Source organism: Orbicella faveolata, unplaced genomic scaffold (genome assembly GCF_042242905.1).
Source record: "Orbicella faveolata isolate gen_17 unplaced genomic scaffold, um_ofav_v1 contig_24, whole genome shotgun sequence".
Lineage (NCBI taxonomy): Eukaryota > Metazoa > Cnidaria > Anthozoa > Scleractinia > Merulinidae > Orbicella > Orbicella faveolata.
The window spans coordinates 10,788,649-10,800,711 of record NW_028301552.1 but is presented as its reverse complement, the minus strand read 5'-3'; the positions used below and the strand labels follow the sequence as shown (position 1 = coordinate 10,800,711).

General features: G+C 42.1%; 2 protein-coding genes across 2 annotated transcripts; one reads left to right on the top strand and one right to left on the bottom strand.

Moving 5' to 3' along the window:
* The first annotated feature begins 328 nt into the window (after positions 1-328).
* Positions 329-4,668, top strand: LOC110043197 (uncharacterized). The gene is made up of 3 exons (XM_020748634.2): positions 329-950; positions 2,138-2,494; positions 3,106-4,668. The coding sequence occupies exons 1-3, from the start codon at positions 671-673 to the stop codon at positions 4,281-4,283; spliced, it is 1,815 nt and encodes a 604-aa protein (XP_020604293.1). The 5' UTR covers positions 329-670; the 3' UTR covers positions 4,284-4,668.
* A 1,035-nt stretch (positions 4,669-5,703) lies between these two features.
* On the bottom strand, positions 5,704-11,932 carry LOC110043167 (mammalian ependymin-related protein 1-like). The gene is made up of 6 exons (XM_089291124.1): positions 11,778-11,932; positions 9,045-9,079; positions 7,794-7,928; positions 6,782-6,971; positions 6,596-6,683; positions 5,704-5,941 (listed from the first exon to the last, which is right to left on the bottom strand). Exons 1-6 carry the CDS (start codon positions 11,842-11,844, stop codon positions 5,875-5,877), a joined length of 582 nt encoding a protein of 193 aa, XP_089147250.1. The 5' UTR covers positions 11,845-11,932; the 3' UTR covers positions 5,704-5,874.
* Positions 11,933-12,063: the final 131 nt, after the last annotated feature.

Genomic DNA, 12,063 nt, shown 5'->3' with positions numbered 1-12,063 from the left:
AAGCTGTTTTCCTCGCTTGATGAAACGACTACATAATTAAGATTCTTAAGTCTTATATAAGGACCCCATCAACCACAGCAAATTAATGGAGGTCTCCCTAGAAGTGATTGGTTGGGGAGGGGGAAAGGAGTGGCTGTGCACAGGATGGCAGCTGATGGTGCCGAGTCAATGTTTTTAATTTTATTAAAATATTCCCAGCGGAATCTACCTTCGCGATTTTCAGATTTTGTCAGCAAAACAGTCTTCCAAAGACTACTACGATGGCGCGGACATTTAGCTAGCAAAGTCTACTCGTATAAACACCCAATAATTTTTTTTTGTGTGAAAGGCTGCCTTACATTCTCTCAGAGCTTTCAGGACCTTAGGGCGCTCATCGAGTAAAATCCTCACTCTAGCAAAGAGGGTGACCTGGCTGATGGATCTGTCTTTGCACAGCTACGCAAAGACACTACAATGACGTCTTTGAGAAACATGACAGCTTTTCTGAACTAATCCAATATCGCTTCGGTTACTTTAGCGCGTACGTCAGTCACGCCACGATAAGTGATCATACGTGGCAGTTTTAGCTTGCTCATTTGTAAATCGGGGTTAGATCGACCGTCTTGCTGAAGGAAGCAGATAGAATAGTGACAATAACAGACTTGCGAGCCAGTTTTATTCTTTCTTAGCGATGCGTCGTGGTCTTTCTTTATTGTTGTCTGCAGTGCTGATGATTGCACGGACCGCAATCTGCGACACATCTTTGTCCCCTGCAACATGGCCTCAAGGAGAGTTTGAACGACTGGAGAAAATGACTCTCAACCGGTTTGAGCGACCAAAGCCATTGGCGGTCAGCGCCGGCCAAGGGATCGTAGCGGGAACGACTGAGCCGTTGGCTGTGCATTCTGGAATGGACGCGCTCAGGAAAGGCGGGAACGCCATGGACGCATGTTTAGCGACTGCCCTTACAGGTATGAAAACAAGCGTAATGGAAGAGCGTTGTTGATACAGGACTGGATGCTCGCATGGGGTCAGACTGGTAGAGAATCGAGGTGGGAGAGGAAAAGAGAAATTTTGAGTTAGAGCTGCAAGGGAGTGATTCTTCTTGATTTAGTTGATGCGATGGCCATGGCGATTTTCTTTTTACCCGTGAATTTGGCTCGGACGGGACAAGAGAATTTAGCCTTCAGGTGAAAACTCTTTACAGAGAGACTATTTACATACATCCATTATGGTCATTATTTCGTTAAATTGCAGCCTTTTACTAATTTAAATCCAGTATTCAAGTTGATAGAATCAACATTAGGCGACACTGCCAAAATACCCGCCTTCGTACCCTAAGAGTCATCCTCTGGTAATAATCGGGAAGTCTTAAACTGAAGTTAAAACAGTATGTGAAAAATAGAATTTATGTTGTCATTTCTCACGTGAGTCTTTATTTTCAATCGCACGCACCCCTAAACATACCTTTTAAAAGTTAAAACCAGCGCCTAAAAATACAATTGTAAAAGGCTGGCCTAAATTTGTTTACACTACCTGACTACTGTACCATTCCTACTACCAGCTGTTAAAACAATAACAGTTTGCACGAAAATTGAAAGTCTTTCAATAAATGAGTCACAAATGAAGCCTGAAAGGATAATTTACTTCAGCGCTGTTCGCGAGGACCTGCCATATGGACCATATGGAGGTTGTGATAAACGCTCTTCATAGACACTCGGCGTAAGTTAGAGTTCGAACGCGGCGTTATTCCGCTAACTGAATCTACTCTGACGGGTCAGTGATCGTGAAGTTTGATAAAACGTATGTTGCCTTTTTGCCGTTTTGCCTTTTTCCTTTGGATACCGTACTCTCATTGGTTAAAACGGACATGTTTTGTCGAAGTACAAAATAAATCACAGAAACGCGTGTTTCGTTGTTTACGCGAGAATACGTCTTCGCATATAAAGAAAATAATGCCAAGTTCTTTACTTTTATTACTCCATTGCTGAAAGATACTTATGCTCTTTAATTTTTTCTTTTTTTTTCTTTTTTTTCGTTTTCTAAAACATAATGCCTATTAAGTCTTATGACAGTATAACTCATGACTTTTGGGAATCTTAATTTGTGAACCAAGAATTAACGCATGAAAAGTTACGCAGTTGTGTTTTCACTTCAGAGGTCACGCTGGCAACTGGGTCCTACGTTTCATACGCTGGTGTCACGCAAATCCTTTACTACGAGAAATCCTCCGATAGGGTATACAGCATTAATGGCGGCTGGAATACTCCCTTAGAAGGAGACCCGTCCCAGATCCCTAAAGTCCACACTTCCGGTGATAACGGTGCTTCAGTTCTCGTCCCAGGATTCATTGCTGGTGTAGCAGACGCGGCCAACAAGTTTGCGAAGTTTCCTCTAAAGACGTTGTTCGAGCCCGCGTTATACTTCGCAGAAAACGGATTTAAACTGTCCAGCGGCATGGCAGCTTCCATCAAAGCTTACTACAACGACATAACACTTTTGAGAACAACTCAAGGTATTTGCAGCCTCTTAAATCATTGTATCTACCAAAAATAACTAACCCTTTCAGATCCAGCAATGATCATCAAAATATAATGGTCCTGAATACTTAGACGGTAGCCATTAGCAGGTAACTCGTCGGTTCTCCTCATTATAATTATAATAGTAGCTAGAAGAATCTTTTTATCTATACCTGCCAGGTCTAGAATACTTACCAAGGATTCTTGTTCATTTTAAAGTATTTTTATTCATTTTTTACAACAACAACAACAACAACAACAGCAAATATTAACCACGTACGAAAGAAAGTTGGTATATCATAACTCGCTAAGGATGCCATTTCATGGTCAGTAGAACTCGACTTCAATAAATTGACAATGTGTGTGTGTGAGCTTAACCAAATTCAGCTTCCACATCACCAGTTAGAATGAAACATCCCTAATTAAACCTTAGAAAAAGAAGGACAAAGTTCCTTTTCCGGATCAAAGACGATAATAAATTGCTGTGAAACGGTCTCCGAGAGTAATGGTTTCGTATTGACGTTCAGAGGTTCCTCGCCGTATTGATAAAATATTAGTCACGTGGCTTATTCAGCCAGAAAATAACATCACTGTATTTTATATCTAGGTAAAAATATTTTTACCAACCCTGATACCGGGAAACCATACGCCTACAAAGAACTGTTCAAACAACCTGAGCTAGCTGAATTCATAAGGAACGTATCCACCGATGCGAAGGGGTACTTCTACAACGGGACCTGGGCCCAAGTCATGACATCACTGATTCAAGAAAAAAAAGGCTTTATAACTTTGGATGACATGCGCCGCTATCAACCTATGTGGGAGACTCCCGTCAACACGTCATACAATGGATATGAAGTGTTCGCGTCCGGGAACGACTGGGGTGGAGTTGAGCTGGTGGAAAAGTTACGTTTGATGGAATTGGCTGGAATCGGTCAGACACGTGGATCCAGTTACCTCACTAATGCTACAGAGTTCTTCTGGCTCGCTTCTATCTCTCGCTTTAGTTACTTTGTCTCATTTTTCTTGCACGGTAACCCCAATGGGCTGTCTATCTTAAAAGAGAGCTTAGACCTTGATTTGTCAGATCGTCTCTCCTTTGGTTCCACTGAGGCCATTTGGGAGAAGATCGGCTCTCCTGAAAAGATGACAGAAGTCAACGCCGTGATAAGGAAACTCCTCGGAGGAAAGGAAACTGACTTTATACATGGGTCAGATGCTATAGTTGCAGCTGATAAGGACGGAAACGTTTGCTCCATGATTCATACTATCAACAGCCAAATGTGGGGGACGGGTCTTTTCGTCCAAGGAATCGCCTTACCGCATTCGGGTGCCATATTTAAATCCTACGTCAAGCAGACAAGTCCTGGGGGTAGGCTGCCGGTAGCTCTACAGCCTGCTATTGCTTTCAAGAGTGAGGAATCATCTGAAGGTCGTCGACCTGTCATGGCGCTGTCTGTTGTTGGTTCGTCGTATCCCATCGTGGTTCCACAGTATGTGACGAATCTCTTGGATAGCGACATGAACCCCAAAGAAGCCATGGAGTCTCCCACCTTCCTGTTGCCGGATTTTTCTGACTTCTTCCAAGCCGTTCCTATAGAAGAGTTCTCAGTGGCCGAGAACGTGCTACAAGAGGTGCGTGACATGGGGCAAGGCGTGACCGAGTTGGAGTACTTGAAGGCATTTGTACCGATCGGCTTGGGCGTGGCGCTCACTATAGATGACAATGGGGTCATGTACGGTTGCACCCACCCCCTCAGAAGGGGACTTGCGGAAGGAGTTTAAACCTGGCGGCTGATTTCCTCTTAGCTTACACTTGGAACAAAATTGATTTTATGTGTAGGGAGATAAGGTGGGGTCAAACAAGAATCAAAGTCCACAAGCTAATTTAGACAGCAGATTTACATTTAACGCCATCGGGGCGCGGACAAACAAGCTCAAGCGTGCTTAAGGTGTTTTTCACTGCTTTTGCTTGGTGTAGATTGAGATTAGTCCACTTGAAAACTAGACGACATTAAAAACTAGAAAATCTCATCGATTAGTTGTAAAACTGGAATCAAAAGTCACGCTAACGCAGGATTAACTTAATTTCTTGGAACAACTTGGTCTTGCAGATCTGACATTGTTTGCCTATCAACACAGTCAAAACATGGCCCGCGAACAGGCGTTATTTCTCGTTTTACTTTCATTCCTTTATTTTCTTAGTGAAACCTGTCAACATTCTTTTCCGCCCTCATGAAAAGTAGGCGGGTTTCAAATTCGACAGGAACTTGTACATGTCATATCTGATGAGAGTACCAAAGAGAAGCGGTCTAACAGAAGCGAGCGTTCGGACGAAAAATCGGTTCTAAACAATCATAACAGCGCTGATGTTAACGCCTCGAGTTTAGAAAATGCTCTCAACAAGTGCGCTGAGCACGTTCTAACCATTAGAGATTTTCTTCGCCCTTTCCACTCATCCTCCCTCCCCAACAACGAAAAAAGTAATCACCCAGAGAGCAAATCTGCTAAGGACGTCCGCACGAAAATCTTCAAATTATACAATTATTCCCAACTTTTACTGCGATGAGACGAGTTTCTCGAGCCAGAAATGCAATAATAACAATGACAATAACAATTTCCAGGGTTGATATGTAAGTTGAGTCAAACAAAGGCAAACAATCTTCGTCCTACATTTTGGAAATGGGTCTGTAGCGTTAATAACTCCAAATGTTGTCAACCTTTTCATATGACTTAACCGTGAATGAGACATTTGAAAGTTGAAATCTTCGTATAGCTAAACGAAGAGCTCAAAAGTACGGAATTCAATGAAGCTACGGGCAAGAATAAAACACCTAATAAATAGAAATTTATTCTTTTTATCGAAAAATGTCGATAAACGGCAGGGAAAGTGATCCACCGAAAGAAACTAAACGACGGTCTCCGAACGTTCTAGCCTGCGAGAGGGCTCACCTTGGAGTCAAGCGCGCGAGGAGTGAAGAGCAAAGCGATCCGGTGGGAAGGAGTCTGGTAAAGAGGTGCCAAGAAAGTGAGCCTGCCTTGATCTCTGTAATTCGCGCTCTCGGCTACGCCGCGCGCTTGTACTCCAACATGAGCCTGCTCGTGGGCTACGAACGTTCAAGCTTGATGAATCCGCGCAAAGTTACAGCAGTGACCAATTTCACCAAAAAGTTCTGACCAGTAAAGGTAAACAACTCCACAAATGTAATGTTCTTGCATCAGCTTGTTTATTTAACAATGAACTACAAATCAATCCCTTTACAGAGCCTTTCCTCCATTACTGCTGGCCAGTAAAACGGAGGGCTCTGGAACAAAATTAATCACTAATACATGGTGACTGAAATAAGCTGTGCATGGGCGACATGTTGTCAGATTACTACTCCTCGCATTCACTTGGAGGAACAAACCTTTCAGGATCCACGCCAAGCTCCACATCGAAAAAGCTGAAAGAAATTGCAGAATACTTCAACGTCTGCTATTAAGCTTCACAAAGCATTCCTTTTTATCAAATTCTACCAGTAACCTATTTTTGCAATCCAGATTGAAATGAATTGTCAGAGCTCCAAACCTTACACTTCAGGGCATTTTACCCACAACAATATATTTCACTAGTGAAGCAGGCGAGTACAGGGAGGGTTTTATAGGGAGGACAAAAGTTCCTTCTCCCAACTTTTCCACGGTTTATATATGAGATTTATTTCATATTTTCGTTCACACGAATTCGAAAAAAAAGGTTTTCACTCTATTTTGGCAAATTCCGGTATTATATACCTGGAAAACGATTAACTTTGAAGTGGCTTCAAATCTTTCCGTTCAATTTTATCACCTTTTCTCAAAAGGAATTTGAAATTGTTTCATACATGAAAAGACTGCAAAAGATAAGCGCGTACACCTTCAATTATCGTTGTTTGCGGTTTCCTAAAATGCTCCGTTTCCTACAAAGACCGGCACATTTTGCTTAAATACGCGGGAATTTGTTATATTCGCTGTTTTCGCGTGTTGAAAAGGCCAGCATCATAATTTTGTTAACAGGGTTATACGTCATATACTACAGGGGCACGTTGGCAAAAAGTGACATGAACAACATGCGAACCAACCTGGTGTGAATGAAGCCATACTTCTTGGACACCACATTTTCATGAACTGGAACACAACCCGGCTCGGTAACCGTCACATAATAACGATCTGAAATTAAATTATTTACAACGAGATTCGTCATCGCCATCGATCAAATGACACTGACAAACAAAATAATGCTGGCGCGCGCTGCACTCTGGTCTTACCGTCTCCCATTTCTCCCCCAAAAAGAGCCACGTTCACTCCCAGGCCAGGAAGAGCATTTGAACCGATGGTTGCTTCTCCATAAAATGTTGCATTACTCGGTATCTCAAACCTGTGGAAGGGTTCATCCAGGTCTTTCTTGACACACTTTCCAGTCTTGTTAATGCTTAATTCGATCTGGTACATGGTGCGCTGAGGGAGTAAAAATTAAAAAATAATTTAGGAATAATAAATAATTAATAAATTAATAAATCATATCAAACTTTGACTATTGTTATGGTTTGAATGTGAGCGTCCCAAGGGATGCTTCTATACGCTATGGCGAAATTGCACTAGGCTTAAATCGGATCCCATCGGGAAATTGTCGGTGATGACATTTTATTCCCTACAGTAGTCCACTTGTGAAAACGTAGACGGACCAACTGGGTGCTAGTCAGTAATTGCCAAGGGAAAGAGTATTTATGTCACGTGGACGGGTTTATGGACGGGTTTAAATTTAAACCTTTGAAATTAAATAAGCTTTAACACAGAATTATTACCAGGTACTCCAAGGTTATCAGCAAAAGTTGTGCCAATTGAGCGGTTTTCATTTGAGCGTTGGAAAATCAAATGGGTTTGTATTTCAACGCTACACGATTGCCTTAAAATACGATTTTCATCCAATCACTTTTTCATCCAATCAAACCAAAACCAATCGTCATCACTCACTCGAATACGTTTTCCCGCGCTGCAGGTCCGCTACATATAGTATGGAGGTTTTGCACGGCAGCCATGTTGCATGGCAGGAACAATGAAAATGTTTTGCGTTAGAAAGAACATTTTTTCCCATAGGAAAACGAATCTATTATTCCTACCATGCAACATGGCTGCCGTGCAATACCTCTCTATATATTTGCTTTGAGATTTGATTGATTAATTGTATTTCTGCGTCCTTTGTGATTGGCCAGTGTGATTATTAAATTTCCTTTCCGTTTTGCGACACTCAATCGGAAAGCGCTCTACTTATCATTGTACCTCTCTATGGAGGAGAATGTACTCGTAGAACTTCTTCTCTTTTTTCTCGTCAATCTCTTCCACTATACTAAGTCTCTCATTATAAGCATCATATGATATCCTTGCAAACACAGCCACATCCTTTGACGGATCAAACTGGAAATAGTAAAATGATAATTATGAGTATATAATATCCATTTTCGGAATTAAAGCGAAACAAGTAACTCCTTATAATCGTTACCCCATGAAATCATTTGTCTATTTAAAAATTACCTAGGGAAAGCTTATCACAGAATTTCTAACCCTTGGCGGAAAAAAAGAGTGGTGGAAGGGATCCTATTATACTCAGAGAAAATGCCTAAATAATAAGTCAAAATTTCCTCAAACGCCCCCCCCCCGCCCCCCCCCCCCCACCACTCCGACCCTGCCCGGAAGGAATCCCAAACATTTTCGGTAGGGCCGGGTCTGCAGCTTGCTTCTTCCTCTGCTCTATTTCGCACCAGAATGTGCGAGTGATTTTTTTTGTTGCACCAGAACCAAACATCGAGCCCGATTTAAGACCCGGACAGACAGCTGTCTTCTGCTCGGCTCTGACGCTCACGAAACACACTGCTCTATGAAGGCCCCCGCATGGTTTCAAGATCTAAGGCTAGCTTATTACTTTTGTCAAGAGGAATGACTTAATACAGGGCTAGGACTGGGTCTGTTACAATTTCCTCCCTGAACAAGTTTCACACCTATTAGCCCCAAAATAAGTAATATACTATTAAGACGAAAATTATCCGATAGGAAATCGACCAATTTTAGTTTTGAATGGACAAAAATCTTGTACCAGAATACCTTTAAGTATATTACAGTCCCTTTTGCATTTTCTAAAAGCTAAAGATAGAAATAGTTGCCTGAAATAACACCAAAAACAATTGTTCAAGCACAGGTAAAATTACATCATCAGTTTCATTTCACCAGTACGTTCAAGTGTTTTTATATGAACTTCAAAATTTGTTTTCGACATTTGGTGTTGTTGGAAATTTTTTTTTTCTGAGGAGATATTTTAAACAGTCGCACAGAAGTTTGTAATACAATCTAGGTAATCTCGGTACAAAGTTTTTGCCCGCTTGTTACTCGAAGTTGTGGTGGATTCCTCCTTAATGCAATGAGAATAGGGTTGTGATGAGCAAGCAAATTCTCTTATTTATTTTCAACTGACATGGCTCAAAATGGACAAAGACTAGTAAGGAGAACTTATAAATTGACTCTCGGAATCTAACTCACCGTCATTTGGCGTGCATGCCACTCGGCAGGAGTCTCTGAAAATGGACAAATGATTCTTTTGAATTCGTATGAAGACATTTGTGTTTATGGAGGGTCGTACAGGGGGGTCTCTGGCATGGTTAACGAACGGAAAAAGTAGAGGATCACGGATCACAGATATAAAAATTTCGTTTTACCGAATCACGAAAATAAGCAAGTAAAGCCCTGGTCAAACGGACTCGCAAGTAATCGCAAGCAGCCGCAAGTTGAACTTGCGTAGAGAGTTACGTTGGGTGGCTAAACGGACTCGCAAGTTTCCTCGCAGGTACCAGCAAGTCGCAATAAAACCCATTTCAAGGCAGACATATCCTGTATTTCATTGGTGAATAAAAGGTTAATGGACGCCTCTCAACTTGCGTCGACTTTTGTTGGGTGGCCACACGGTGAAAAACTTGCGTCGACTCGCGTGCAAATTTGATCTCGACCAAAGTGAGCGCAAGTCATCGCAAGTCAACGCAAGTGCACGCAAGGCTTGGCCAAACGGAGTCGCAAGTAGACGCAAGTTGAGAACTTGCGTTTACTTGCGAGTCCGTTTGGCCAGGGCTTAAGATACTCATTTTAATGACCTGTTCTTTACACTAGAAACAGTGTTTAAAGAAAGCAGAATAGCGAATGGCTAAGTCAAGGCTCCATATTGCAAATCGCATACCTAAGTCACTCTCGATAGACGACTCTAACCATTCCGGCGGAGGACTTGCGTCTCAAAATCACGTAGAAAAGAGTGGCTAAATCACGAATATCGGTTAATAATTCAGGTTCTTCACGGGTCACGCAAAACCTTCAGGTCACGAGTCACGAAGAATAATTTCCTAAATTCACGTTTCACGGAAAATAAAATCAGCTAATCACGCATCACGGGAATACCCCAGTACGACCCTCTTTATGAGATGTGCATTTGTCTAGTCATTGTTCTACATTCTCAGAAACAGTACCTAAATGTTCTGCTAAAATGTCTTCCCATCTCTACGAAACCTCCCTCTCTAGCTGATGAATCCTGGGCTCAAGTATATTTTTCAGGTAGTTCTTTTTTATAATTTAAACGGCCATTACAGATCAAAGAATCCTAATGAAAAGAATGAAAAAACAAAATGCCGAAACACTGAATTTGATGGTAAACTGTAGTTACAAGCCTCTTACTAGACTGATACACGTCTGTCCTACTAAAAAAATACTTCAAAGAAATAACATTTTTTCATTGCCAGTGGCTAAAAACTCTCTTGGTCCCTCCCTCCCCCAAGGAGTTGGGGGGAATGGCGGAAGTCCATCAACGCTGGCTGAGTGCTAGACGGTTCATAGCCTCTTTATTTACGCACGCGAAAGAAAAAGCGAGCGAAGCGAGCGCGAAGCACGCGGGGGTGGGGGGTGGGGTTTGCGAGCGAAGCGAGCACCCATCCCTACCCAGTCAAGTCTTGCGTTTTGGGCTGGCGTCCAGTTCTCTCGCGATTCTATCCGCGAGTACGATCAAATAAAAATACGAGAAAATAGAGGGCTGTGAACAGTCTAGCCGAGTGCTTAAGACCCCTGAGCAAGCACTTCGGACGGCGGACGTCAATGGCCGGCCTTCAAAGTAAAACCGACGATCAGCGTTCTTTATTGACAGTCATAAATCAGGGTGAACGAAACTCGAGCCGAGCGCCCTGACAGACATCTGTCATCTGAACGGATATTACGTTAGTTTTCCGCACGAAACTCACTTCTTCCCTTTTTTTCGACTTTTGTTTGCGAGGTTTTCCTTTCGTAGTTGTTGGCGAAACAGATAATCGAATGAGCTGAGAACGAAGACTTCATTTTCAACCGTTCGTTTACGTTTATGACAGATGAAAGTGACTTGTAAGGAGGCTTTGCACGCACCACGGAAATATTTCTCTGATAGCCCATCTGCGATTTTGATCCAAAGCGATGTCGCGCTAGTTTGCAGAGGTACCAAAAAAAAATTACAACTGAGAAAATACAAAGCACTTTTTTTATTCTGAAACATATCCAGCTTTCTCGCAGCCGAAGTTTATATTCAATGGCACAGAAGAGAGAGGATATTTGGACTTATGGCTTAAACCTATGGAAAGATAGTTATGTAACTGTTGCGCAGTTTACTTGATATGTTACTTAGTTGTCAATAATTCGTAAGTTTGGAAGAAAAAGTCTTGAAGGTGACCACGAAAACAAAGGTGGGTGAAAAAGTCTTCGGATGATGCAAAAATTATTTTTTATGACTGCAGTGCAGTCGTTTGATTTCGATGACTTACGGGGTCCTTACGTAACGGGTCGAAGGAACTTCTCTGCGCGTCAAAATTTTTCATGCAGACCGCATCGTCGATTTTTGGGCAAACGATCGCCAGAGATATAAGAAAACGGTTGTAGCCTTTTTAGCCGAGGTATGTAAAACGTTTGATTTAGCTTACATCTGATCTTAATCTCGGCAAACAAGAATTTGGATAAGTGTCTTGATAAATCAGGGTCGGTCATGTGGGGTAGGGCTTATAGTGGTATACCAATATACCTGAAAAGAAAAACCCATGAAACCCAAAATTTTCCCTCAAATTCATGAGAAATACCAAGATTTGGAAAAACAAGGTGTAATTTGTATCATTAAAGGCCCAATTTTGGCGTCAAAACACCGTATATCTGATTTAAAATCTCTCTGTATACCGTATACCCCAAAACCCTGGATAAATGCATCTAGAAATCGAGACTTACCGCATGGTTCAGGTCTCTGAGCATTGACGAGCACCGCGAGAAACAGCGTTCCAAGAAGGGCGAGCATTTTGCTTTCGATGCTGAGGAGGACTGCAGCCAAATCGTGGTCCTGTCTCGGGTTTGCACAATTTTATCGTCAGCAGATATCACGCAATAGTCAGGTGATCCGTATTAAAACTATCCAGTGTCGGGTGTCTAAAGAAACATGGGCCAGAGCCAAAAATATCTTGTTTCTGCGTCGTCATGATTCTTTTATGGGTCATTCAGGTCAAAACAAAGAAACAAG

Excerpts from the sequence above, each read along its gene's own strand:
- LOC110043197 (XM_020748634.2), top strand. The coding sequence starts at position 671 with ATGCGTCGTGGTCTTTCTTTATTGTTGTCTGCAGTGCTGATGATTGCA. Across the intron at positions 951-2,137 it reads TTTAGCGACTGCCCTTACAG|AGGTCACGCTGGCAACTGGG; the intron begins GTATGAAAACAA and ends TTTTCACTTCAG. Across the intron at positions 2,495-3,105 it reads ACTTTTGAGAACAACTCAAG|GTAAAAATATTTTTACCAAC; the intron begins GTATTTGCAGCC and ends TTTTATATCTAG.
- LOC110043167 (XM_089291124.1), bottom strand. The coding sequence starts at position 11,844 with ATGCTCGCCCTTCTTGGAACGCTGTTTCTCGCGGTGCTCGTCAATGCT. Across the intron at positions 6,972-7,793 it reads ACATTCTCCTCCATAGAGAG|CGCACCATGTACCAGATCGA; the intron begins GTACAATGATAA and ends TTACTCCCTCAG. Across the intron at positions 5,942-6,595 it reads TATGGCTTCATTCACACCAG|CTTTTTCGATGTGGAGCTTG; the intron begins GTTGGTTCGCAT and ends AATTTCTTTCAG.